The sequence below is a fragment of the Populus nigra genome, chromosome 9, assembly GCF_951802175.1.
Source record: "Populus nigra chromosome 9, ddPopNigr1.1, whole genome shotgun sequence".
Classification (NCBI taxonomy): domain Eukaryota; kingdom Viridiplantae; phylum Streptophyta; class Magnoliopsida; order Malpighiales; family Salicaceae; genus Populus; species Populus nigra.
The window spans coordinates 5,099,295-5,126,531 of NC_084860.1; the positions used below are offsets into that span (position 1 = coordinate 5,099,295).

The following is a 27,237-nucleotide window of genomic DNA, read 5'->3' on the forward strand; positions in this document are numbered from 1 at the left end:
GTTGTGATAAAAATATGAAACTATATTAATAGTATTATTTTCTTCAAAATTAGTCTTAGAATGTTATTGCATGTGATTCAAGTTTTTTAAAAAACTAAATTCTTAAAACCAACTTTTTATACCTAAAATATTATCCTGAAAAATTAGTTATAAAATTCTCTAAAACATCTTATAACCTTTAAAAAGTCTATGACCTCTAATACATCATATAATCATATAAAACACATCTCTAAAGCCTTGTGGAATGGTACATAGTAAGCCCAATAGTATGTGGTATACCAATTAATTAAACTAGATATAAAATTTCAAAGACAATTATGTACTAAACTAGTCATTCTTACTGAATAAACATTTTTTAGACCACTCGTATACTAGATGAATTTTTAGCATATGTGATTGACCACTTATTACTTGAATGAGTTGAAATTATTCTCTATCTTTTTTACTGAAGTGTGTGAGAGTCATACCAAACTTGTCCTTTCACTTATGTTTGAATTTGAAAATACTTTATCTCTCATCATCCATTTAGGATAAGCAAAACAAGCAATTTAATTTCCATTTCCATAACACCACTTTTTTTTTTTAACATCATTTAGCTTAAACCATATTGGATACCAATCTTTAAAAATTTAAATTTCTTGGCCTATTCTTATATATTCTAAATAACAACAAGCTTAATTTTCACTATATATTGGCATTTTCTTATATATTTTAAAGGTTGTTACAATCATTAAACTTTTATTCCTGTTTTTACAAAATCAATTCCTTTAATTTCAAAGCTTACTCTTTATTATTCTCTTACATATTGATAATTGCTTTACTTACCTCACTTAAAAAGAGTTAGATTACACATATTAAAGACTTTGAATTATTTTCTAATATAATCTATTTTTGTGTGTCTATTTGATTTCATTTGTTTTTAGTAAACTTCTTGTTAAAGTGTATATTACACTATAACCACTTGAATTTCAGTTATAAACTTTTATGTGTGCGTTTGTATAGCTTTCGATCAATCTTCGTTAAAAAGACAATGTTGGTAGATTTGTACTGCATAATAAGAGTCAATTAAAAATTAAAATATATTTTAGAATCAATCCCATAGCATGGCGTAGACATGTTGGCTAGTTTTTTCTATAAGATTTACTTCACTTTACTTTAAGATTCAAGAGTTTTGCAATATTTGTTTTCCTTTCAATTCGTGGATTTATTTAATTTACCAGAAAATGTACATAAATTAATAATATTCATGAGTTTCCTGAGTTTATAAAAAAAAAAAATGGAGATAAATCACCCTACCAAATCATATCCTGAATCTATAGACTTAGCTTAGTGTATACATCTAATCTTCCTGACAAATTTCAGTGCTTAGTCAATCACGACTTTAATCACTGCAAATGGAGTTCGGAGAACTAATTAATATTCACAGTAAGCTTGATCTCTGGCCAAGTTCTGCATTTTCTTTTCATCTTTGATCCTTATGTCGTGGAATTTTTGGCATTTCAATCTCAGCTTGCTGGGAACCATAATTATTTTCCAAATTGTCAGAGTTACTCACATATTCCCACTTCGTAGAGCCCCATTCATCCTTATCTAGTGCTTGAGCAAAAGTTGAAGCCCTCCTAGGAACTCGGGTTTTTTCTCCGTTGTAAAAGTATTTTGTACCACTCTTACCACCTGGAGTGAGATGGCCTCCATCTGCTTCATGATGAGGCCGTGAATTCCTTAACAAGCGAAAGAGAAATAGTAGAAAACAGATGGTAGATATCGCAGCAAATACAATGTAGATTCCCTTGAAGCTGCGGAGGCTCAAGCTTTCGACATTATTATTAGTTGCCGAAGTTGAACACTCAGGTGAGGGGGCAAACCACTTTTCTTCCAAAAGTGTTATGTTCCCCTCCTCCGATAGGCATAGAATCTCTCTAGAAAAATCAGCAGCAAAAGGAGAGCCTTTTTGGAATGCCTGCAGGTGCAGCAAATATCATAATATTTAGTAATAAACTAACGTTCAAAGAAATGGCTTCACCGTGTTTCAAGTCTTAAAAATGTTCCTGACATCATAATGCAAAGAAAATAGAATTGCAGTGCATATTAATACTTACAAAGCCAAGCCCTCCAAATCTGTATGTGGCTTTTGTGCCGGTGTAACTTTTACAATGTTGATTGAGGAAAAGTCTCTCATATGGGAGTTCAAGAAAAGCAGCAGCTATGCTGTTCCTTTCAAATTCAGTTGTGTAATCATTTTCAGGGTTAAAAATCTTGATTTTATCGTGATCAAATCCAAGAACATCCCTGACGTACTCCTGGACGAAAGATTCATTATTACAACCAACATTTAACTTGTCGTTCTTTAGTTTCTCAAACTGTGAAAAATTCGGTTTCATTCGTTGCACGGTGAGCATTGAAGTCAAACTGGCAGTGTAGCTTGAGGTTAAGATAAAGACAACACAAAGCCACGCTACCACTACAACTCGAGTGAAGTTGCTATAAAGTCTCTCCCCTGCAAAATGTAACAGTGAGCTTCAGATTAAGGTTACTGACAGAGAATGTGCCATCAAAGAGTCTTGGATATATATGCCATATGTAACTTGTGAAACTGAATACTTACTCTGAGCGAAGAATAGAGATGAAAATGTGAACCAAAGCGCGGTCCCGAACTGATACTTCCGAGGGCCTCTAAATTCTGGATTCGTTTGGTGCTCCAGAAACCAAATTATAAGCATTGTGTAGATGAATAAAGCACTACTCACCATCCACATCTGTAAGTTAAAAGGCTTCAAGAAAATCCATGTTGTATCTTCAGTCTCAAGTGGAACTATCATGGACAATCCTGACTCTGCATAAGGTTGAGTGAACTCTACGTATTCTGCTCTTTCAGCTAATATGGTTATATCTCCAATGGCAGCATCATAAGTCTTCCGATTAACAAATGGCACAAAAGTCAAACAATGGCACTCAGCACAAAAATAATGTTGAAAAAAGTCTGAAGTAAAATAAAGGCAAAATCATACAACTCCTCAGATAGGCCTCAATGGACTAGTCAAAGTTTGTCTAGTTAAACTATGAGAAAAGTCTGAAGTATCTCATAGAAATGTATGGTGGAGAAATTTCAATTTCTTATCAGAAACAATGCTATATGAATTTATTCTTGGTTTTGAGTTGCAGCCAATTTTGACTCTGTGTCATCTCTTCTATTCGGATAAGAATTTATTGTCGGTAAATTAATGATATTTATATATTCTATCTATAGTATATAATAATAAATCAGAAACAATTCCCAATTAAAATATTAGAATAACATATGGATTTCTGATCAGAATGGACTCATATTACTTAAATGCTATATGAACAACTTTTTTTTTATATCATCACCATAATTAATAAAATCTTAATTATCATTAATATTTTTTTTATCTGTAACAGCATGGCTTTACTAGTTGTTCTATGAGGCTATATTGATATGCATGCGTTCATACCGAAAATTAGAGAAGATCACATTTGGACGTTTTGGCAATTGGGGATTTTTTGTGCGAAGATTGTGGAATAATATTTATGGATATTATAAAAAACTAATTAAATCTAAAAATTTAAGTTTTATTAGATAAAATTTAAAAATATAATTTATATTATTTTTTAACATATTTTTCAAGTAAAATTTTTTAAAACTTGAAACTTACATATATTCATATTAACTTGTGCTTAAATTTTATTAAATAAATAAGAATAATAAGATTCAAATTCATTACTGTTTGATCATCAAGATTCTAATATCTTATTAAAAAATTAATTCATTCAAAAATTTAAATTTTTTAAATAATATTTCAAAATATAATTTAAATCATTCTTTAATAAATATCTACAAGCAAGGTTAAGAGTCGTTACCTTGTTGTAGACACCTTCAATCATATCACCATACTGCCCATCAAACTCGAAGAATACGGGTGGTATAGAGTAATTCAATCGTTTCACAACTTCGTCAAAGAGGTCAACGCAAAAACCTACTGGCCGCTTCTCGCCAATTCGAAATGTCACAAACTTATCGAACGAGGTTCTTCGAGGGACTATTATTCGGAATGGCTTTGATTCAGAAGGCATTGCCCATCCTTTTGGATCTCGGCCGTTGAGATCCCCAGGCCAAATCACTGGACCGGACAACCCTCCTGTGGTTTTACCACCATCACTGTTTCTGCACCTTCCTTTGCCTTGTTCCACGTAGAGGGTATCCGAGAAACCGCAACTTGGCAACCAAAAATCCAGTTCCTTACATTTCTTCCCAACCACATTAACAATCCTTAATGTAGGAGAATCTGACAGCATCCCATCCTTGAAACGTATTCTGCCACTCAAACCAGTGAAATCACTTTCTAATACACTGTTTAGAAACATTTTTGGACTAGTAATGTTGCTACCTAGTTTTTCTATGGCCTGTGTGATAATACCAATGCTGTCATAGGCTCTTAATGCTTGAATTCCTGGTTGAAAATCATCTTCATTTAGATACTCTGACCGGAAAATTTTCTGGAACAGTGCTTCGAATCTTTTGTAAGAACTGTTGGAAGAATAGTAGGTTTTGATTCCTAGAGTGCCTTCCATAGAAGAAAAAACAGGATTGTCCACAGAATCCAAGAAACTAGTAATACTGTTTCCAACTATCCAGACTGTGTCATTGCCTACAAGCCCCGCTTTCTTAGCTTCTCCGAAAATACAAGTGAGCATAGGCAAAGATGACTGAAGAACAATAAAAACACGAGCTTCTGTTTGATGTTGTAGCTTAATAAGCTCATCTTGGACAACATCTATTGGATCTGTTAAAAATGAAAACGGTGGAAGAACCAAGCGGTATTCAATCTCCGAACCAACCTCTTGTAGAGCCTCGGTTAAAAGAGCTAAATTGCCATATTCACTTCCTAACACATCATCTTCATAAATCACTACTACCCTTTTCCAATTATAAGAATGGACAAGAGCTGCAATGCATCTCATCTGTTCTGACCCATCACTGGCCATTCTAATTAGAAAAGGCCAACGAAGTGAAGTTAATATCGGGGTTCTGGCTGGTGCTGCAAATGAAAGGATTGGAACTTGAGACTGGTTTCCAATATTAGCAACCAGGGCGGCTTCGTCCCATTTGTCCATGCCAATAATCACTTGCACTTTCTTCTCTTTGATCAGCTCTTCAGCTGCAAGAAAAATTGACCAGTCACTATACTGCTTCAAATCTTGTTACTACTAAGCTAGAAACTCAAAATCATTTAGAGATGGCTAGATTATTACCTGCATAAGCTGCTTGAAGAGGGTCTCCTTTAGGATTCTTGAAGTGAAGAGAAAGCTTGTGGTTTCTTGAGATGTTGTTGAAGTTTTGGACTGCAATTTCCATTGCTGTTTTCTCTTCTTTCCCTGTACGGGAATTACCATCGATGATAGCACCAATATTAGTAACCTTGGTCGTGCTGGCCGCAGCTTCAACTCCATTGGAGAGGATGAGAAGGAAGTTGATGAGCACAGATAAAAGAAAGCAAGGTTTTAGAACTTTATTAACAGGAATAAGAGGGCAAGTGCTTAGTTGGGAATTTACTTTGGTGAAAAAATTAGTCCTTTTCATTTGTTATACGAAGTTTTGATTTTGGAAGTCTGAATCCTTATAATACCTGAAATTGCTAAGAAAATTGGTATAGTTGAAGATTCTATCTGACCTGGTCAGCCTGGACCACATCAAACTATTTGTCCTTGGAACCCAAGCTACCAAGAATGGTGTCGAAATGTCTAATATTGAAACTTTGACTTTAATTTGTACCAAGAGAGTCAAATTTCTTGTTTTCATCACATTTGAGGGGTCGTTTCGCTTTAGTGATGCAATTGCGTGTTTTAAAAAAGTCCGCGATATTAAACAATTGTAGTTTATTCAGTCTAATCAACGATTAAAAATGAACGACGAAATCAACTAAACCACATAACTAAATATCTTGTTAAAAAATATAAAATTATTTTGTTTTGTTGTTTATTAAAAATAGAATAATTCTGTCAGTTTTTTTAGTTTTTTTATTTAATATATATATATATATATATATATATATATATATATATATATATTGTATTTAAGTTATACAAATTCTTTGTAAGTATTTAATTATATTATGCACTATAAATGAAATTGTATTTCTCTTTAATTTTTTTTGGATTGCTTATCAAATCTAAAAAGAGCTAAAACTAATAACTAGCGTATTATTAGAAATTGTTGTTTGATATTAGAATGAATCCATTTTTTAAGAAATTACTTTCTTAATATCAGTAGATAACTTTCCAAACAAATAACTGTTGAATTTTATTATGTTTTCCATGTAGCATTAGCTTCTTTATTATCATATTTTCTCTAGTTGCGGTACTTGAGTGGTGTAGCAATAAAATACAAACAAATTAGCTTTCAGAAATTAGAATCTCACCAATATCTAAAAAACTCATTTGGAATCTCTCCAAACAATAAACAAGATTTTCATAAACTTAATCTGCCCTTTACTAATTAGAACGAGGTTTTAAATAGCCAAATTACAAACAATTGAAAATTATAAACAACTGAAATTGACAATTAAGCAATTAATTATCCATTACATAAAATAATATCCATGTTCCATCAGCTTTAATGGACATAATAAAAGAAATAGCAAAACAGTTGCAAATGATAATTAATAAGGATAGTGGGCAATTATTGACAATTAAAGGAAATAACAAAACGGACGCAAATACTTAGTTAAACTGATTATCTTGATGACCACGTAATCAAACAAAGGCAAATGCATCATTACCGGCCTCCCAAAGAACTTGCCAAAAGAAACGGTCAACCACCAACATGTATGTTTTATCAAACCTGAAATGGCCAGCTCATCCCCCTCCATGTAATTCCATAATGATGAAATCACGTATTGAACCTCCTGGAACACAAATTCGACCATTTTTTGTGAGGTATCCACCTGATACGGAAAAGTCAGTGTTGGTAGACGTGTTGGATTGCAGTGCTGCCTAGATATCCTTGAAATGCTTGTCTGATGCATAGCCATCCTTCATGGCTTCGAAACTGGCAGCATTAACAGTGAATGTGGTCAGGATATGTGGTCGTCGACTGAAGGCGTTTGCCACCTTATTCTCACGGCCAGTAGTGTGTCGAATAGTGAAGTTAAATTGCTGAAGGTAGTTGAACCATCTTGCATGCTTGGCATTTAACCTGTTTTAAGAGTTGAGGTGTCTCAAGAAGTTATGGTCAGTAAATAAAATGAATTCATGATGTACCAAGTAAGGGCACCAATGTTTCAAAGTCTGAACCAAAGCATAAAACTCCACTTCGTAGGCTAAGTAGTTGCGTCGGGACTCGTTGAGTTTTTCGCTAAAAAAACAACAAGATGTCCTTCTTGGCTCAATACTCCACCGATACCAACATTAGAGGCATCACAAGCAATTTTAAATACCTTTGAAAAGTCAGGAAGTTTAAAAACCGGGGCAGAAGACATCTTTTGTTTTATCTCATCAAATGCCTTGGTAGCTGTGGGTGTCCACTTGAAAATCTTGGACTTTAGGCATTCAGTGATAGGGGTTGTAATGGTGCAAAACCCTTGGACAAACCTGCGATAAAATGTTGCCAAACCTAAGAAGCTGCGTATATCAAAAAAGGATTAAGGTTCAGGCCATTCACAAATCGCTTGGACCTTTGAGGAGTCAGCTTCAACACCTTTGTTTGATACGATGAACCCTAAAAAATTAGTCTTTTGTTCAAAGAAAGAGCATTTACCCTTGTTGATGTAGATACGTTCTGTTCTTAGCGTCTCCAAAACCTAGCATAGATGTTCTAAATGTACTGTAACAGACTTGTTAAAAATGAGTATATCATCAAAATATACTATAACAAACTTTGTAAGGAAAGGTCGAAGTGCTTGTGTCATGACACACATAAACATGCTTGGAGCATTAGTGAGGTTGAATGGCATAACTAACCATTCATATAGCCCTTCTTTTGTCTTGAGGGCAGTTTTCCATTCATCCCCAAGCCTTACTCGGATTTGGTGCTAACCACTCCGCAAATCAATCTTACTGAAGATTATGGCACCTCCTAGTTGGTCCAACATGTCATCCAAGCGTGGAATTGGAAACCGGTATTTCACTGTGATTTTGTTCACCGCTCGGCTGTAGATACACATCCGTCAGCTACAATTTTTTTTAGGGTGAGTAATGCAGGTACAACGCAGGGGCTCAAACTTTCACGAATGAAGCCTTTAGTTAATAATTCTTGTACCTGTCTTTGGAGTTCAGCATGCTCAGTTGGGCTCATTCTATAATGAGGTAAATTGGGTAGAGACGAACCTGGAACAAAATCGATGGCATGTTGAATGTTTCGTAATGGTGATAACTGTTGGGGAAGGTTTTCTGGCATTAAGTCTTCAAATTCTTAGAGAAGGAATTTAACACTTTCAAGGACTTTACCACCTAGTTGTTTGGATTCACGTCCTACTAAGAAAAAAAGAATGTTCCCATCCTGCATGGCTTCTTTGACTTGTTGCATAATCAGCATCAGGTTGGATTTCTTAGGACTTTCAAAAGCAGAGATGTGGAGTGGTTCCAATATCACCTTCCGATCGTGCATTTTTAACGAATAAGTATTCTCCAGACCATCATAATTGACACGCCTATCATACATCAATGGCCTCCCTAATAACAGATGACATACGATCATTGGCAATACATCACACCAAACTTGGTCTTCATACTTCTTGCCAAATGAAAATTTCACAAGACAACGATTTTGAATCAAAATTGAATTGTTATCATTAATCCAACTCACCCGATATGGCGTGGGATGTGTCTTTTGGGAAAGACCAAGACGTTCAACTATTTCCTTGGCCACAACATTCATACTACTACCGTTGTCGATGATAACATTCAAAGCTTTGTCTCCGTATGCAACCCTTGTGTGGAAGATATTAGCTTGCCTCCAGTCATGGTCTACATCCTCTTTGGTTTTATGCCTTGTCAAAACATGTTGAATCACACAAATAGGTAGATCAGTGGCTTGTAATTGTTCTTTCTTAGAATCAGTTTCTTCTTGGATATGGTCTTCTTCGTAGTTAATTTCATCATCATCAAACACCAAATCCTTCTAACATATATAAGCCACTCTATGATCTCGAGTGGGACATACCATCGCGAAGTGTCCACGCCCTTTGCATTTGTAACATTGGGGTCCCTCTCCGAAAGCCTTTTCTTTTCCTTTAGCATCACCATTCACATTTCCTCTTGTTGATTCGACTATTGGCTTTCCACTGGTAGAGACTGGGAAACGAAAATTACCAGAGTCAGCAGAATAAAAACGACGTGTGTTACTCGAGGTCTGTCTCTCAAATTGTAAAGCTAGCTGGTAAGCTTCCTCAACATTATACAGTCGGGTCGTCAACATGTTTTTGCGAATATCAGGTTTCAATCCCTTCAAATACCGAGCTAATAATTGAGACTCAGTTTCGTTGGTCTTGCTCCTTACTGTTAGTTTATGAAATCGCTCTGTATACTGGTCCACCGTAGTTCTGTTATTTTGGTTCCATTGGAGCATGTCTTCATAAATGAGTTGTTCATAGTTTATGGGTAAGTATTTTGCTTCTAATCGTGCCTTCATATCTCCCCACTCTGTTTTAGGGCCCTGACGGGTTCGCCTAAGTCTCTCTTCCATACTACTCCACTAAGCACGGGCTGATCCTTTAAGTTTTAATTTGACAAACTGAACCTTGCGTTCTTCAGGTACTGAGAACCAGTCGAAATAATCTTCAAGTGAAGTAATCCAATCAAAAAATGCCTCTGGGTTGAGTTTGCTATAGAAATCTGCTACTTCTACCTTCTGGTTAATTCATCCCAGATATTTTTTGAACATCTGTATCATATAGTTGTCCATGTACAGCCCTATGTCTAACCCCGCCCAGCTGCACTTCCTTAATTTCATCTTCATTGTCCCAAACTCCTTCTCGTCTTCTTGGTACACATCTGGCTTCCCTAGGTGGTCGTCCCACTTCTTTATTGATGTGTTCGTGAATTACGTCCAAACGATGCATCATCACATTCAAAGTTTGAGAAAATTAATCAAGTTGTTATTGAAAACTTGATGAGGCTTGGAAAGTATTGGTGTTTGGGTTTGGGTTTGAAGAGCTGGGAATGTCGGAACCTTGATCCATGATATTATATGAATGACCACTTCTGGTTTTTGACATAAGAAAGTTTTGAAAATCAAAACCTGCTTTGATACCAATTTGGTGTAGCAATAAAATACAAACAAATTAGCTCTCAGAAATTAGAATCTCACTAATATCTGAAAAACTTATTTGAAATATCTCTAAACAATAAACAAGAATTTCATAAACTTAATCTGCCCTTCACTAATTAGAATGAGGCTTTAAATAGCCAAATTACAAACAACTAAAAATTACAAACAACTGAAATTGACAATTAAGCAATTAATTATTCGTTACATAAAACAGTACCCATGTTCCATCAGCTTTAATGGACACAATAAAAGAAATAGCAAAACAGTTGCAAATAATAATTAATAAGGATAATGAATAGTTATTGACAATTAAAGGAAATAACAAAACGGACGCAAATACTTAGTTAAACTGATTATCTTGATGGCCACATAATCAAGCAAAGGCAAATGCATCATTGAGTTTTTGTCATATACCCTTAATCTACATGTTTTCTTCCTTCTTCCAGTATATTTCTCCTCGTTAAACTTCTTCTTCACGGCGAGTTGTTATCACTGATAAACAAAATTTAATGCTCGCGAGCTCACCTGGCGAGCGTATGTAAATTTTAGGGTTTCAAGATTTGATAAATGTGATCCAATGACCTAAAAACTATTGCACATGATACACACCTTCTGTCACCTTGGTGCCATAAAATCATCAAGATGCCATTTGAATTTCAAATTAAATATGTTCAAATCCCTAGAAATGCTTTGTATTCCTGGTAGCTTCATGTTCTATGAGTATATATACCTTAGACTCCATGATTCAGCCGATTTTCTTTCCTTTGAACATCAATTCTTCTTTGATATCTTTGAAAAACTTAGCAAATTGTTGGAAAAAAAGAGAATAGAATGTAGTAGATAATTTATAAAAATAAAGCTAAAGAACAAAAAGAAGAATATGAAAAATGATATTTTATTACGAGTTTTTTTGAAAAGATCACCTTTATAGCTCTTATCTATATTTGTGTATAACACTTAAGATTACAATTCTATTTATAGGCCTTAAATTCTAGCTAATTAAGGAATTAAACTATTCAAAGGAAATCTGAATCTAATAAGGAATCTAACATTCTAATTAAACAAGGATTCTAATAAACTAGTTTATTACAAATCCTTCTTCCTAAAGGATTCCTAGGATCCCTCTTTTAGTTAATATTAAAACTCTTATAAACTCTAAATTCTATTAGCTTAAATCCTTGTTGATATTGAATTTCAAAACTCCCTTTTAATATCAATTGTCATCATTCTTCATAACTCCCAGCATATCTCACTACCACAATTTAATTTTTATATTTACCGATGAAATTTTCCGTCGATATTTATACTATCATTCCATTGGTAATTAATTTACATTAAAATTACTGACGGAAATGCTTCGTCGGTAATTTTTTGTCTGTTGATAAATTTGTTGATAATAAAAAAAAAATATTATTACCAATGGATTTACTGACGAAAAAAGCGCGCAAAAAAAATTATCCGCTTTATTCCGTCGGTATTTCCCTTGAAAAAATACCGTATGTAATTCCGTCATTAATTATTTGAAAATATTTCTAAAAAATCCATTTTAAAAAACTATAAAATAAGAGTAAATCACTATAAAATTTATTTGTATCTGTCTTACCTATCTCTTTATTTATTTTTTATTTTTCATTTTTTTGCACTATTACTTGTGTTGCTATGTGGATTATATGTTTAAGCACGCCATTTTCGTGTGTGTGGGTGACAAAAATTGTTGTGGTCGTGTGCTTGATATTATTGTGTGGTTGAAAAGGTTGTCGTGGTTGTGATCTTGTTTCTTGAGGTAATTTGGTCTAAAACCAAATTATTGGATATAGTTAAAAAAATACCTCATCCATCTCCCTCTCTTAGATGCTCAGGGGTATCAAAAAAATTATGAGATCAAGATTCATGATTAAGTTTGTTCTTAATTTTTTAAAGAGAAATCTAAGATCAATAATAATTTTGGAAAAGTTTCATTGGATCTTGAAAGGTTTTAAGGTAAATATACATATATTTTACTGTAAAAAATGGATTTATAAAGATGATGGGAGATAAGTTTGATATATTTTTAATTCAAATGGTGTAAAAAATAAAGTTTTAGTGGAAAAATAGGTGATGAGTAGTTATTTTCATAATCCAAAAGTCATTTGAAAAGATAAAACATATTATCAATATTTTTAATTGAGAATTTATGGAGCCATATAACTTTAGGGGTTATATAAGAAGATTTTTGAATAATAATGATAAATATTTTTTATTTTGACGTGATAATTAAATTTCAGTCTTGATTTTAGAAACATTGGTTTATGATAAAACTTTTCATGTAAAATGAATGGAGGAATAATACTTTAGAACTTCTCGCAGATTCAAAAATCTTTATCAAAGGATTTTTTAGTAAAAAATAATATTTTTTTTACTTAATTAATAAAAAAATCATCTAATTTTATAGAACTTAATCTTGGTAGATTTGTATTGCATAATAAAAGTCGATTAAAAATTAAAATATATTTTAAAAGTAGTCCCATAGCATCGCGCAAACATGTTTGCTAGTTTTTTCTATGAGATTTACCTCCCTTTACTTTAAGATTCAAGAGTTTTGCAATATATTTTTTGCTTTCAATTCGTGGATTTATTAAATTTACCAGCAAATGTACATAAATAATACCCATGAGTTTCCTGAGTTTATATATATATAAAAAGGAGATAAATCACCCTCCCAAATCATATCCTGAATCTATAGACTTAGCTAAGTGTATACATCTAATCCTATTGACAATTTTCAGTGCTTAGTCAACAACGACTTTAATCACTGCAAATGGAGTTCGGAGAACTAATTAATATTCACAGTAACCTTGATCTCTGGCCACGTTCTTCATTTTCTTTTCATCTTTTTGATCCTTATGTCGTGGAATTTATAGCATTTCAATCTCAGCTTGCGAGGAACCCTAATTATTCTCCAAATTGTCAGAGTTACTCACATATTCCCACTTCGTAGAGCCCAATTCATCCTTATCTAGTGCTTGAGCAAAAGTTGAAGCCCTCCTAAGAACTATGGTTTTTTCTCCGTTATAAAAGTATTTTGTAATTTTATCTCCACTGCTTGAACCACTCTTACCACCTGGAGTGAGATGGCCTCTGAGGCCGTGAACTCCTTAACAAGCGAAAGAGAAATAGTAGAAAACAGATGGTAGATACCGCAGCAGATACAATGTAGATTCCCTTGAAGCTGCGGACGCTCAAGCTTTCGACATTATTATTAGTTGCCGAAGTTGAACACTCAGGTGAGGGGACAAACCACTTTTCTTCCAAACGTGTTATGTTCCCATCCTCCGATAGGCATAGAATCTCTCTAGAAAAATCAGCAGCAAAAGGAGAGCCTTTTTGGAATGCCTGAAGATGCAGAAAATATCATAATATTTAGTAATAAACAAACGTTCAAAGAAATGGCTACACCGTTTTTCAAGTCTTTAAAAAGGTTCCTGACATCATAAGGTAAAGAAAATAGAATTGTATGAGTGCATATTAATACTTACAAAGCCAAGCCCTCCAAATCTGTATGTGGCTTTTGTGCCGGTGTAACTTTTACAATGTTGATTGAGGAAAAGTCTCTCATATGGGAGTTCAAGAAAAGCAGCAGCTATGCTGTTCCTTTCAAATTCAGTTGTGTAATTATTTTCATCGTCAAAGATCTTGATTTTATCGTGATCAAATCCAAGAACATCCTCGAGGTACTTCTGGACGAAAGAATCATTATCACAACCAACATTTAACTTGTCCTTCTTTAGTTTCTCAAACTCTGAAAAATTCGGTTTCATTCGTTGCACGGTGAGCATTGAAGTCAAACTGGCAGTGTAGCTTGAGGTTAAGATAAAGACAACACAAAGCCACGCTACCACCACAACTCGAGTGAAGTTGCTATAAAGTCTCTCCCCTGCAAAATGTAACAATGAGCTTCAGATTAAGGTGACTGACAGAGAATGCGCCATCAAAGAGTCTTGGATACATATGCCATATATAACTTGTGAAACTGAATACTTACTCTGAGCAAAGAATAGAGATGAAAATATGAACCAAAACGCGGTCCCGAACTGATACTTCCAAGGGCCTCTAAATTCTGGATTCGTTTGGTTCTCCAGGAACCAAATTATAAGCATTGTGTAGATCAACATAGCACCGCTCACCATCCACATCTCTAAGTTAAAAGGCTTCAAGAAAATCCATGCTGTATCTTCAGTCTCAAGTGGAACTATCATGGACAATCCTGACTCTGCATAAGGTTGAGTGAATTCTACGTATTCTGCTCTTTCAGCTAATATGGTTATATCTCCAATGGCAGCATCATAAGTCTTCCGATTAACAAGTGGCACAAAAGTCAAACAATGGCACTCAGCACAAAAATAATGTTGAAAAAAGTCTGAAGTAAAATAAAGGCAAAATCATACAACTCCTCAGATAGGCCTCAATGGACTAGTCAAAGTTTGTCTAGTTAAACTATGAGAAAAGTCTAAAGTATCTCATAGAAATGTATGGTGGAGAAATTTCAATTTCTTATCAGAAACAATGCTGCTTTTCTTGGTTTTGAGTAGGAGCCAATTTTGACTCTGTGTCATCTCTTCTATTCGGATAAGAATTTATAGGCGGCAAATTACAGTTGATAGATGATATTTATATTCTATCTATATATAATATATAACAATAAATCAGAAACAATTCCAATTAAAATATTAGACTAACATATGGATTTTTGATCAGAATGAACAACTTTTTTTTATATCATCACCATAATTAAATCTTCTGAATAAATTTTTTTTATTATCTTTAATAGCGTCTACTGGCAATAGCGTGGCATTGACTAGTTATTCTACAAGGCTACATTGATATGCATGCGTTCATAGTTCATACTGAAAATTAGAGAAGATCACATTTGGACGTTTTGGCTGTTGAACAATTGGGGTTTCTTGCACGAATAAGATTGTGTACTTGATATTGGTATTTATGGATATTATTAAATAATTAATTTAATTTAAAAATTTAAAATTTTTAGTTAAAATCTCAAAATATAATTTATATTATTTTCAAACGCATCTTTTCAAGCAATTTTTTAAAAAAATTGAAACTTGCACATATTTATAATATTTTATATTTAATTTTAATCAAATAAATAAAAATAATAAGATTCAAACTTCTAACCGTTTAATTATTAAAATTCTAATACTATATTAAAAAATTAATTCAATTAAAAATTTTAAACTTTTTATATAATATATCATAAGATAATTTATATTATTTTTTAATAGAAATATAAAAGAACAGTTAAAGAGTCCTTACCTTGTTGAAAACACCTTCAATCAGATCATCATACTGCCCATCAAACTGGACGAATACGTGTGGTATAGAGTAATTCAATCGTCTCGAAACATTGTCAAAGAGTTCAACGCAAAAACCTACAGGCTGCTCCTCGCCTGGTCGAAATGTCACAAACTCATCGAACGAGCTTCTTTTAGGGACTATTATTCGCAATGGCTTTGCTTCAGAAGGCATTGCCCATCCTTTAGGGTCTCGGCCGTTGAGATCCCCAGGCCAAATCACAGGACCGGACAACCCTCCTGAGGTTTTACCACCATCACTGTTTCTGCACCTTCCTTTGCCTTGTTCCACGTAGAGGGTATCCGATAAACCGCAACTTGGCAACCAAAAATCCAGTTCCTTACATTTCTTCCCAACCACATTAACAATCCTTAATGTAGGAGAATCTGACAGCATCCCATCCTTGAAACGTATTCTACCACTCAAACCAGTGAAATCGCTTTCTAATACGCTGTTTAGAAACGTTTTTGGACTAGTAATGTTGCTACCTAGTTTTTCTATGGCCTGTGTGATAATACCAATGCTGTCATATGCTCTTAATGCTTGAATTCCTGGTTGAAAATCATCTTCATTTAGATACTCTGACCGGAAAATTTTCTGGAACAGTGCTTCGAATCTTTTGTAATAACTGCTGGAAGAATAGTAGGTTTTGATTCCTAGAGTGCCTTCCATAGAAGAAAAAACAGGATTGTCCACAGAATCTAAGAAACTAGTAATACTGTTTCCAACTATCCAGACTGTGTCATTGCCTACAAGCCCCGCTTTCTTAGCTTCTCCGAAAAAACAAGTGAGCATAGGCAAAGATGACTGAAGAACAATAAAAACACGAGCTTTTGTTTGATGTTGTAGCTTCGTAAGCTCATCTTGAACAACATCTTTTGGATCTGTTAAAAATGAAAACGGTGGAAGAACCAAGCGGTATTCAATCTCCGAACCAACCTCTTGTAGAGCCTCGGTTAAAAGAGCTAAATTGCCAGATTCACTTCCTAACACGTCATCTTCATAAATCACTACTACCCTTTTCCAATTATAAGAATGGACAAGAGCTGCAATGCATCTCATCTGTTCTGACCCATCACTGGCCATTCTAATTAGAAAAGGCCAACGAAGTGAAGTTAATATCGGGGTTCTGGCTGGTGCTGCAAATGAAAGAATTGGAACTTGAGACTGGTTTCCAATATTAGCAACCAGGGCTGCTTCCTCCCATTTGTCCATGCCAATAATCACTTCCACTTTCTTCTCTTTGATCAGCTCTTTAGCTGCAAGAAAAATTGACTAGTCACTACTGCTTCAAATCTTGTTAATGTTAAGCTAGAAACTCAAAATCATTTAGAGATGGCTAGATTATTACCTGCATAAGCTGCTTGAAGAGGGTCTCCTTTAGGATGCTTGAAGTGAAGAGAGAGCTTGTGGTTTCTTGAGATGCTGTTGAAGTTTTGGACTGCAATTTCCATTGCTGTTTTCTCTTCTTTCCCTGAACGGGAATTACCATCAATGATAGCACCAATATTAGTAACCTTGTTCTTGCCGGCCGCAGCTTCAACTCCATCGGAGAGGATGAGAAGGAAGGTGATGAGCACAGATAAAAGAAAGCAAGGTTTTAGAACTTTATTAACAGGAATAAGAGGGCAAGTCCTTAGTTGGGAATTTACTTTGGTGGACAAATTAGCCCTTTTCATTCTGTTATACGAAGTTTTGATTTTGAAAGTCTTAGAATCCTTATAATACATGGATATATACACACACATATTCACCAAACATTTATCTATAGAAGGGGAAGACCAGATAGAATCTGAAATTGCTAAGAAAACCAGTATAGTTGAAGATTCTATCTGACCTGGACCACATCAAACTATTTGTCCTTGGAACCCATGCAAGCTACCAAGAATGGTGTCGTAAAGTCTAATATTGAAACTTTGACTTTAATATGAACCCTAAGTATTTCTAGATTCTACACCTTGACTTGCATAAAAGTAAACTACATGAGCTAATTAATAATTGCCTACAATGGCATGGCGTAATCAATTAATTATAGGCTAAGACAAGAAATTACTGCCTTAATATCAGTAGATAACTTTCCAAACAAATAACTGTTGAATTTTATCATGTTTTCCATGTAGCTTTAGTTTATTTATTATCGTTTTTTCTCTAGTTGTTGCGGTACTTGAGTTTTTGCCATATACCCTTAATCTACATGTTTTTTTCTTCCTTCTTCCAATATATTTCTCCTCGTTTAACTTCTTTTTCACGGCGAGTTGTTATCACTGATAAACAAAATTTAATGCTCGCGAGCTCACCTGGCGAGCGTATGCCAGTTTTAGGATTTCAAGATTTGATAAATGTGATCCAACGACCTAAGAACTGACGCACGTGATGATTAACACACCTCCTGTCACCTTGGTGCCATGAAATCATCAAGATGCCATTTGAATTTCAAATTAAATCTGTTCAAATCCCTAGAAATGCTTTGTATTCCTGGCAGCTTCATGTTCTATGAGTATATATACCTTGGACTCCATGATTCAGCCGATTTTCTTTCCTTTGAACATCAATTCTTCTTCAATATCTTTGAAAAACTTGGCATTAATCACTTTTATTCTTCGTTCTATCAACAGTCTTTTTGTTCTTCTTAAGTTTTCAACAAATATGGACAAAAAAAGATGAGCACGAAAACTGTCAAACAATCTTTCCGGACACTCCTGCAAGAAAACAACAATAAAATACTTCAAAACAAGAAGATCAAATCTCCTCTAATCTTTTACTGTTTGCTTTTCTTGTTTGATTTTAGAAGTGATCGTTGGTTGTTTTTTTAAAGTAATTTTTACTTGAAAATATATCAAAAAAATTATGAATTTTTTTGATCTTGATGTTGAGAAAGAATGTGTTGTTTTTTTAAAGTAATTTTTACTTGAAAATATATCAAAAAAATTATGAATTTTTTTGATCTTGATGTTGAGAAAGAATGTTGTGTGAGTAAATATGCTTGGTTATTTGTTGCGTCTTTGAAGATTTTCTCTGTCAACAATAATAATAATTATTATTATTACTAAATACCATTACTACGAAAATGACTACCACCACCTATTACCATGATTATTTACTACTACCTGCTATTACTATTATCTATAACCACCATTGCTACCATCATAACCGCCGCTATAAGGCCACTAAGTTACTGCTTCTATTGGTTTCTATTGAGCTTTTTTTGGCTTCTATACTGTCTGCAAATTGTTTCTTTTATAATTCAACAATATTTTTCCCGTGTCACGGGCTTTGGTTATCTGATTTTCCATTGAAATTAGTGAAGAGAATTGAAGGATTGATGATTTGTTTGGATGTTGATTAATTCCCTTTTCTGTTTCTCTGGCCCAGTTAGGTGTGCGTTGTTGCTCCAAAATTGCTCAACATGCATGTAAAGATCCTAATGCATTACTTTAATTCTAACAATATCTAACAGTAAAATCTTCCTCAATATTCTTTATTCCCTTGTATTTGCTAATTAAAATTACTAAGCATTTCTTTTGTTATAAGGATAGTCATACTCATTATCAAAAAAAAAAAGAAATTGGTGTCCTCGCGCTTCTAATTAATTCAAGCTTACGACCTCTCTCCATGTTCACATCGTTTCGAGAGATTGTTCAATACAAAGTTTAATATATTTTTGTTTGTATTTATGCTTTAAAAATAATTTTAAAAAATAATTTTTTTATTTTAAATTAATATTTTTTATGTTTCAGATCATTTTAATGTTCAGATATCAAAAATAATTTTTTAAAATAAAAAAATATTATTTTGATGTATTTTCAAATTAAAAAAACTTTGAAAAATAACCGCTATCACACTTCCAAGCAACCTTCTAAATCTCAAAAACATATAAACCATGCTTCACTCTTCATGTACACGTAGGGATAATGTTCTTTGGTTCAACTGAACTATAATGAATAAGAAAGTAATTTGGTTTCATGGGTAAATGGAGGGAAATCAGTTGTGTATATGTCCCCCCGTTCCTCATATATATAGTATCATAAATTAAGGAAGATCAAATCTATGCATAAAACTTAAAAAAAAAAACACCGAGAAATGCAACAAATCTTTTCATCCATACTCCCAAATCTAGTAGAATCCTCTAGCCCAATTGGTCGAGTTTCTTGTCATTCCAAATCATCCGAGACGCCGACTAAGATTCCCTTTTAAGAATTGTAATTTCCGATGGGACTTCCCACTTAAAGCCTCAAGTCGAGATCAAGACCATCTCCTCTGGTTTCAGCTCTCTCATTATTGTTTAAGCTAAATTAAGTTTGTTTCCAGATTGCTCTCTAGCTCCACTAGAAGGAGGAAGCTAAACAAAGGGTTATTACAAATGCTTGGAAAATAGAAGGATGTTTCAATTTGGACTGTTCTTGTTGAGAATATGAGTTGATGAAGAAGGAAGCATTGGAGAGCCGAATAAGAGGAAATTTCCTTCAGCTACTCCATAATTTGTATTGCGCTTACCACACCTATGCTCTCGCTTCTAAGAAAAACCCACAAGGAAATGTTACCAAATGCCTGAGTTGGAGACGACTTAATAAAGCGTATATTATCATGGAATATTACACTAGCTAGCTAGGATAATTAACAAGGAAACTGCCTTCATTTGTTCAAGATTAGTTGTGTTGTGACTACCACATGAAAATGAATGGCCTTGTCTGCTCAATTGAGGTGAAAATGAAGGTACTCGGTAGTGGTGAGGAATTGGAGGGGCCTCCATACAAAATGGGATTGATCGCTTTGTGCCAACCATCTATGCATCAATTGATTTGATAATCAAACTCGTTGAAGGGAAGTGCAAAAAAGATAAATAGAATTTAAGAAAAAGAAAAAGACACAAAGATTAGTGCAGAGATACAGCGTCTTAGATTTCATTAATTTGGAAATAATGAGAAGAAATTTGGTTGTTAAAAATCGTAGAAAAAATAAATAGGAAAGAAGCACACAAAAATATGAATAAAGCGAAATATAAACATCAAGCTTTATTATAATTAGTGGGATCCTGTTTCAAAAGAAAATGAAAAGATGAAGGCTGTTATTTTCCAATTCTTTTACGAGAGGATGCCAAGAACAACCATTCCATTTCTCAGTGAAAGATTTAGGTTTAACTGATTGCAATGATAATTCTTATTTTTATATTTTGGATACTCAAATACCAAAAAATCCGGACTACAACTTGATTTCTTTTCTTCAACCGATAACACGAGCTAGATAAATAAAAGAACCCTATAAAAGAATCATTACCAGAAAACCGGAGAAAATCAACGGAATTACCAACGGAATTTTTCTGTCGGTAATAATTACTGAAGGAAATAATTCCGTCTCAAAATCTGTCTGTATATACTGACGGACTAAACCCGTCAGCAAAACGGTCGGTATATACCAACAGTTTCGCCGACGGGGTATATAGTTTGTCTGGAAATATGCAACAGCGTGGTGACGTCAGATGATTGTACCGACAGAATTATCGAGGGATTCAAACTGAGATAGCCGTATAGTGACGTGGCACTGTCACCGATGGAATCACCAATGGAATCACCGACGGATTACTTCTGTCGGTGATTCCATCGAAAAAAACCATTATATGCCCACCGATATGCCGACACTCTCTTCCTCTGTTTCTCCTTCTTCTTCTTTTTCATCCCACCTCTCCCCTCCTAAACTGCAGCCAAATACCCATCCCAATTAACTCTCCACTATTCTCAACACGAGCACTCAAGTTTCTTATATCTTGTACGTGGTCACAATATCCGTTTCTTATAGATTTTATCATTTTTTTTGTAAGTAAATCTATCCTTTTTAGTTTTAATATTTAATTGTGAATTTTATTGTTTTAGTATATGTATTTTGTTAACATTTGTACTTGTTTAATTGTTATTTGTCAAAGAAACTTGTAGTATGAATGTATAATTTTGTAGTTGTTATAGTTTGTTTTAGATTTTGTCAAATTATATTTGTTTGTAAATTGTTGAAATTTTGTTTGAATTACACCGAATTAAATGTGTCATTGTGATGAAATAAATAATTAATAGCTTGTTTAACGAGTCTTGTTTAATTGTTATCAATTCTATTTCGAAGTTGTGATTTCTGTAAATTTATATATGTATAAATTTATATGTATGAACATTGATAATTGATAATGAATATTTAACATAAGTGTTGTTTTAGTTTGTTGGATAATGTTGGGGAAAACCAATATTTTTGTTATGTTTTATAGAGGTTCAATAGAAGTCATGGATGATCATTCATGGATGTATCGGGACTCACCCCAAGGATTGCGGATGATGGATTATTGTAACGGTGTCCAGGGTTTTATTAATTTCGCAACATCTATTCCGAGGAATTTTACTAATGGCGGTATTAGGTGTCCATGCAGGAAGTGTAAAAAAAGTTTTTGCATCAAGATGTTGTAACGATGCATCTTCTAACCAAAGGGTTCATGGAAGATTACCTGTGTTGGTATGCTCACGGAGAACTATTTGTTCCTGATGAGAGCATGGAAGAACAGGTGGTTGGGTCAACTTCTAGTGCTAGCAACATGCATGAAGTTGGAAATAAGAACAGTAATCTTTACAGGAATATGGTTATGGATGCAATGAGAATGAGTGAAGGTAATGTCAGGGAATGTCCAATCACAGAAGAAGAACCTAATGCAGATGCAGCAAGGTTTTTTGATTTGTTGAGAGATTCTGACAAACCATTATGGGATGGCTGCACAAACCACAGTAAATTATCAGTCGTAGCACAGGTGTTCCCCATCAAGTCAAACCACAGGTTGAGTGAGGCCGGTTATGACAAGATTATTGAATGGGCGAGAAGCATTTTACCTAAAGAGAACAGGCTAAAAGAGAACTTCTATACTGCCAAGTCCATAATGAAACCCCTCGGTTTAGGATACTAGAAAATTGATATATGCCCTAACTTCTGCATGTTATACTACCTTGAAAATGCTGAGATGACCGAGTGCATGACATGCGGGCATTCCCGTTACAAACCCAGAACTAGCAAAGGGAAGACTCTCGTGGCATATAAAAAACTTAGATACTTCCCAATCACAGATAAACTGCAGAGGTTATTCATGTCACCACGGACTGCCGAGCACATGACATGGCACCAATCACACCATGCGGTTGATGGAGTGATGGTTCATCCTTCTGACGGTGAAGCCTGGAACCACTTTAACAGTATGCATCCTCACTTTTCAGCTGAATCAAGGAACGTGCGTATTGGGTTGTGTACAGACGGATTCAACCCATTCGAGTCATTTGCTGCTCCTTATTCTTACTGGCCGGTCATATTGACGGTTTATAACTTGCCACCGGGGATGTGTATGAGGCCGGAGTTCATGTTTTTATCTATAGTCATACCAGGTCCGAGTAGTCTGGGTCAGAATATAGATGTTTGTTTTCGTCCGTTGATTGATGAGTTGACGCAATTGTGGTCCTCTGGAGCTTTGACTTATAACATCTCGAGGAAAAAAAAAATTTAGTTATAAGAGCGGCTTTGATGTGGACTATCAATGATTTCCCAGCTTATGGAATGGTTTCTGGTTGGAGCACGCATGGAAAGCTAGCATGTCCATACTGTATAGAGAACAACAAGGCATTCACGCTAACAAACGGGGGTAAAGCTTCTTTTTTTTTACTGTCACCGTCGTTTCTTGCCACATAACCACAGGTACAGAAAGAACAGAAAGGATTTCTTTGTTGGCAGAGTTGAAAATGATGTTGCACCCTCGCGTCTTTCCGCTGAAGAATTGTTTAATGTTGTGTCAGAGTATGGTGACATTGTGTTTGGTGTCCAATCAGGTAAGCAAAAGTTTCTTGGTTTTGGTTTGACCCATAATTGGGTGAAGCGAAGTATATTTTGGGAGCTTCCTTATTGGACCAATCTTCTCCGCCATAACCTTGACGTCATGCACATTGAAAAGAAAGTGTTTGAGAACATTTTCAACATCGTCATGGATGTGAAGGGGAAGACAAAGGGCAACATCAAGGCTAGATTGGATGTAGCGCTGTTCTGTAACCGTAAAAATATGGAGTTGGTTTGTGATGGGTCACGGGTCACAAAATCAAGAGCAAGCTTCGTGCTAGAGAAAAACGCACAACTACTAATCTACAAATGGCGTAAGAGTCTGCGTTTCCCCGATGGACATGCCTCGAACATATCAAGGTTGGTTAATATAGAATGAAGAGTCGAGGAATGCAGATTATATGGAATGAAGAGTCGAGGAATGCAGATTATATGTAATGAAGAGTCATGACTGTCATGTGTTTATGCAAACACTCATCCCATTAGCTTTTCGTGATTTGTTGCCAAAGGGGATATGGGATGCACTAACGGAGATCAGTTATTTCTTCAGAGATATATGCTCCAACAAGTTAAATGTTGATCACATTGAAAGGCTTGAAAAGAATATCGTCGAGACAGTATGCAAACTTGAGATGATATTTCCTCCATCATTTTTTGACTCAATGGAGCATCTACCTGTACATTTACCGTTTTAGGTAAAAGTTGGAGGACCGGTCCAGTACAGATGGATGTATTCATTTGAGAGGTTAGATATTACATGAGCTATGTAATTTATAATTAAATATTTTTATTTTTATTTTAATGTTTTTAATTGATAATGTTATATATATATATATATATATATATATATATATATGCAGGTACTTATTCAATCTTAAAAAAAAAGGTTAAGAACAAGGCGTATGTTGAGGCGTCAATATGTGAGGCGTATATTGTTGAGGAGATCTCAACATTTATCTCATACTATTTCGAACCTCATTTGAGAACGAGGATAAACCGTGTTCCACAGCATGATGATGGTGGTGAAGTGCATTCAAGTGGGAACTTGTCAATATTCTCCAATCCTGGACGACCCACACCTAAAAATGTCGTAAGGAGAAGATATTTATCTGAAATAGAGTTCAGACAAGCATACAATTATATCATATTTAACTGTGATGAGCTGAGACCTTTTATTAAGTAAGTAGATGTTCGACTTAAACTTTGTCAAGAGTGTACTATTTATGTTTTGTGATACCATACACTTATATAATTTGGAACAACCTTGCAGGCAACATCGACAATACTTACTGTCCAATAACTCACAACTGACTGAATCTCAGATCTTTCAATTACAAGATGAACAATTTGCCACATGGTTTAGAACACATGTAAGTCCTATCACAAACTCATTATCTCTTGCAATGTAATTAATTGTAGTCAATGTTACATAATATATGTTTATTGATTATTGTTGTATTTAATTTACAAGATAGGTTTATCAAATGGGAGGTAGTGCTGTTATTTCACTGTCTTTACTATGTCTGGGTCCTGAAAGAAAAGTCAAGTGCTATAATGGGTATTTTGTCAATGGATATGTCTTTCATACTGAAGAATACGGGCATGGAAGAAAGACATACAATAACAGTGTTTGTATTAAGGGATCGACTTCTAGTGAGTTTGAAGTTGAATACTACGGTAGATTGGAAGAGGTCATCAAACTGCAATATCATAGCGAGCAAAATAGAGTGTTTTTATTCAAATGCTATTGGTATGACACAACTGACAGAGGAATCAGAGTAGATCCTCACTATGGTCTCATTGAAATCAACTCAAAAGCTAGACACCGCAACGTAAACTACGTCTTTGTTTTCGCAAAGCGATGCCAACAAGTTTATTACACATACACCCCTTCCTTTAGAAAGGACCGATTAAGAGTTGATTGGTTATCCGTTTTAAAAACAAAACCCAAGGGTCATGTCGAGGTTGTTCAGGATGAGAACGAAGACACAAGTGTGATAGTTGAAGTCTTTCAAGCTAGTGAGTTGGTTGAACCATACCGAGTTGCTCCGTGATTGACTTAGAAGAAAATTTGAATTTTCATGTTTTCAACGATTGTCTTGTTGATGTTGACGTAAAGGAGTTGAATGTTGTTCAGAGCTCTACTAGTGGAAAAAAGAATGTTGTTGAAGAAGATGATAACGAAATTGAAGAGTGCGATGAAGCTGATGATAACGATTCAATACAGGACGAAGATGAAAATTCCGACTAACTAAACATGTTATAAAGCCTTATCTTATAATGTAATAATTTGAAACATGAAATATTTATTCTTCTTTAATGGTCAGCCCTTGTTATTGTGTTGTGTGTGTTGTAAGATTGCAATTCAAGATTTTGTGAAAGGGTTACATAAAAAAAATTAAGAAAAATTTACGGTTTCACCGATAGGTATACCGATGGACTATAACCCGTCGGTATTTCATAGAGAGTTGCAAAAAAATTACGGGATTGTACCACAATCATCGACGGCTTTACCGACGGACTATAACTCGTCGATATTTCACAGAGAGTTGCAAAACAATTACGAGATTGTGCCACAACCACCGACTGCTTTACCGACGGAATATAACCCGTTGGTATTTCACAGAGAGTTGCAAACAAATTACGAGATTGTGCCACAATCACCGACAGGTATACCAACGACTTTATCGACGTCACACACCGATGGATTTATGCACATCCCGAAGCGCACGCATGTCTGACACGTGTCTGTCTGCACAAATATCGACGGAATTTCCGACGGATAGAAAAGTCTAGCTGGATTTTTGAATTTTTTTGGTGCGCATTTCAATTAATTTCCGACGGAATTTACAACAATTAATTTCCGTCGGTAATACCGTCGGAAAAATTGCTATATATAACCCCCCCATCCCCCCATTTGGTTCATTTTCTTCTCTGCTTTCGTTTCTCTTCTTCTCCATTTCTCTTCTCCTCTCCTCTCGGTTTATATTTAGTTTTTAGAAGGGATTTTATTGTTTTGGTGTGGTGGTAGTTTTAAAAGGTATGTATTCTTTTTTCTTTATCTTTGTATTTTTTTTATTTTAATTATGATTATTTTTTTTGGTGTTCTTTGTTTTGTGTATTGTTTGTAGATAAAATCTTAAATTCAACACACTATTAAGGTAAGCATTTTTTATTCCCAAATTTATTTTGAATTGATATAGTGTTTTTTAGTTTTGTGTATTGTTTGTTTTATATGTATGGTGTTTTGTGTAGTGTTTTTTAATTTTATTTATTCATTTTATGATATTATTGTTTGTATTGCTATAATTGTTATTGTTGAATTTATGTTAAAAATGTTAATTTATTAATTTTATGATATTATTGTTTGTATTGCTATAATTGTTATTGTTGAATTTATGTTAAAAATGTTAATTTATATATATATAATTACATTTAATTAGTTTATCTTAATTTAGGATATTATTGTTTGTATTGCTATAATTGTTATTGTTGAATTTATGTTAAAAATGTTAATTTATATATAGAATTACATTTAATTAGTTTATCTTAATTTAGGATATTATTGTTTGTATTGCTATAATTGTTATTGTTGAATTTATGTTAAAAATGTTAATTTATATATATTACATTTAATTAGTTTATCTTAATTTAGGATATTATTGTTTACATGTCATTGTTATTGCTTATTATTACATTTTTATATTTATGTGTACCCGTTAATTTCTATTTTGAGGTCCATTAGGGTCGATCGTAAATTT

At 34.2% G+C, this 27,237-nt stretch overlaps 3 protein-coding genes across 3 annotated transcripts; all 3 read right to left on the bottom strand.

Annotated features, from left to right (window-relative positions):
• Nucleotides 1-1,226: 1,226 nt before the first annotated feature.
• On the bottom strand, nt 1,227-5,589 carry LOC133703376 (glutamate receptor 2.9-like). The gene is made up of 5 exons (XM_062127854.1): nt 5,272-5,589; nt 3,880-5,177; nt 2,606-2,912; nt 2,100-2,497; nt 1,227-1,960 (listed from the first exon to the last, which is right to left on the bottom strand). The coding sequence occupies exons 1-5, from the start codon at nt 5,372-5,374 to the stop codon at nt 1,463-1,465; spliced, it is 2,604 nt and encodes an 867-aa protein (XP_061983838.1). The 5' UTR covers nt 5,375-5,589; the 3' UTR covers nt 1,227-1,462.
• A 1,422-nt stretch (nt 5,590-7,011) lies between these two features.
• On the bottom strand, nt 7,012-9,700 carry LOC133703676 (uncharacterized). The gene is made up of 7 exons (XM_062128284.1): nt 9,179-9,700; nt 8,857-9,136; nt 8,464-8,688; nt 8,276-8,343; nt 7,978-8,048; nt 7,495-7,638; nt 7,012-7,213 (listed from the first exon to the last, which is right to left on the bottom strand). The coding sequence occupies exons 1-7, from the start codon at nt 9,698-9,700 to the stop codon at nt 7,012-7,014; spliced, it is 1,512 nt and encodes a 503-aa protein (XP_061984268.1).
• Nucleotides 9,701-12,929: 3,229 nt separating this feature from the next.
• On the bottom strand, nt 12,930-17,436 carry LOC133703329 (glutamate receptor 2.9-like). The gene is made up of 5 exons (XM_062127796.1): nt 16,986-17,436; nt 15,596-16,893; nt 14,307-14,613; nt 13,801-14,198; nt 12,930-13,657 (listed from the first exon to the last, which is right to left on the bottom strand). Exons 1-5 carry the CDS (start codon nt 17,380-17,382, stop codon nt 13,379-13,381), a joined length of 2,679 nt encoding a protein of 892 aa, XP_061983780.1. The 5' UTR covers nt 17,383-17,436; the 3' UTR covers nt 12,930-13,378.
• Between the last annotated feature and the right edge of the window lie 9,801 nt (nt 17,437-27,237).

Coding starts and splice junctions, on each gene's coding strand:
- LOC133703376 (XM_062127854.1), bottom strand. CDS start 5,374: ATGGAAATTGCAGTCCAAAACTTCAACAACATCTCAAGAAACCACAAG. Junction 5,178..5,271: donor TCTTCAAGCAGCTTATGCAG/GTAATAATCTAG, acceptor TTTTTCTTGCAG/CTGAAGAGCTGATCAAAGAG. Junction 1,961..2,099: donor GATTTGGAGGGCTTGGCTTT/GTAAGTATTAAT, acceptor CTGCACCTGCAG/GCATTCCAAAAAGGCTCTCC.
- LOC133703676 (XM_062128284.1), bottom strand. CDS start 9,700: ATGGAAGAGAGACTTAGGCGAACCCGTCAGGGCCCTAAAACAGAGTGG. Junction 9,137..9,178: donor GGCGTGGACACTTCGCGATG/GTATGTCCCACT, acceptor TATATATGTTAG/AAGGATTTGGTGTTTGATGA. Junction 8,049..8,275: donor ATGCTGAACTCCAAAGACAG/GTACAAGAATTA, acceptor CGGAGTGGTTAG/CACCAAATCCGAGTAAGGCT.
- LOC133703329 (XM_062127796.1), bottom strand. CDS start 17,382: ATGTGTGTGTATATATCCATGTATTATAAGGATTCTAAGACTTTCAAA. Junction 16,894..16,985: donor TCTTCAAGCAGCTTATGCAG/GTAATAATCTAG, acceptor TTTTTCTTGCAG/CTAAAGAGCTGATCAAAGAG. Junction 14,199..14,306: donor ATCTCTATTCTTTGCTCAGA/GTAAGTATTCAG, acceptor TACATTTTGCAG/GGGAGAGACTTTATAGCAAC.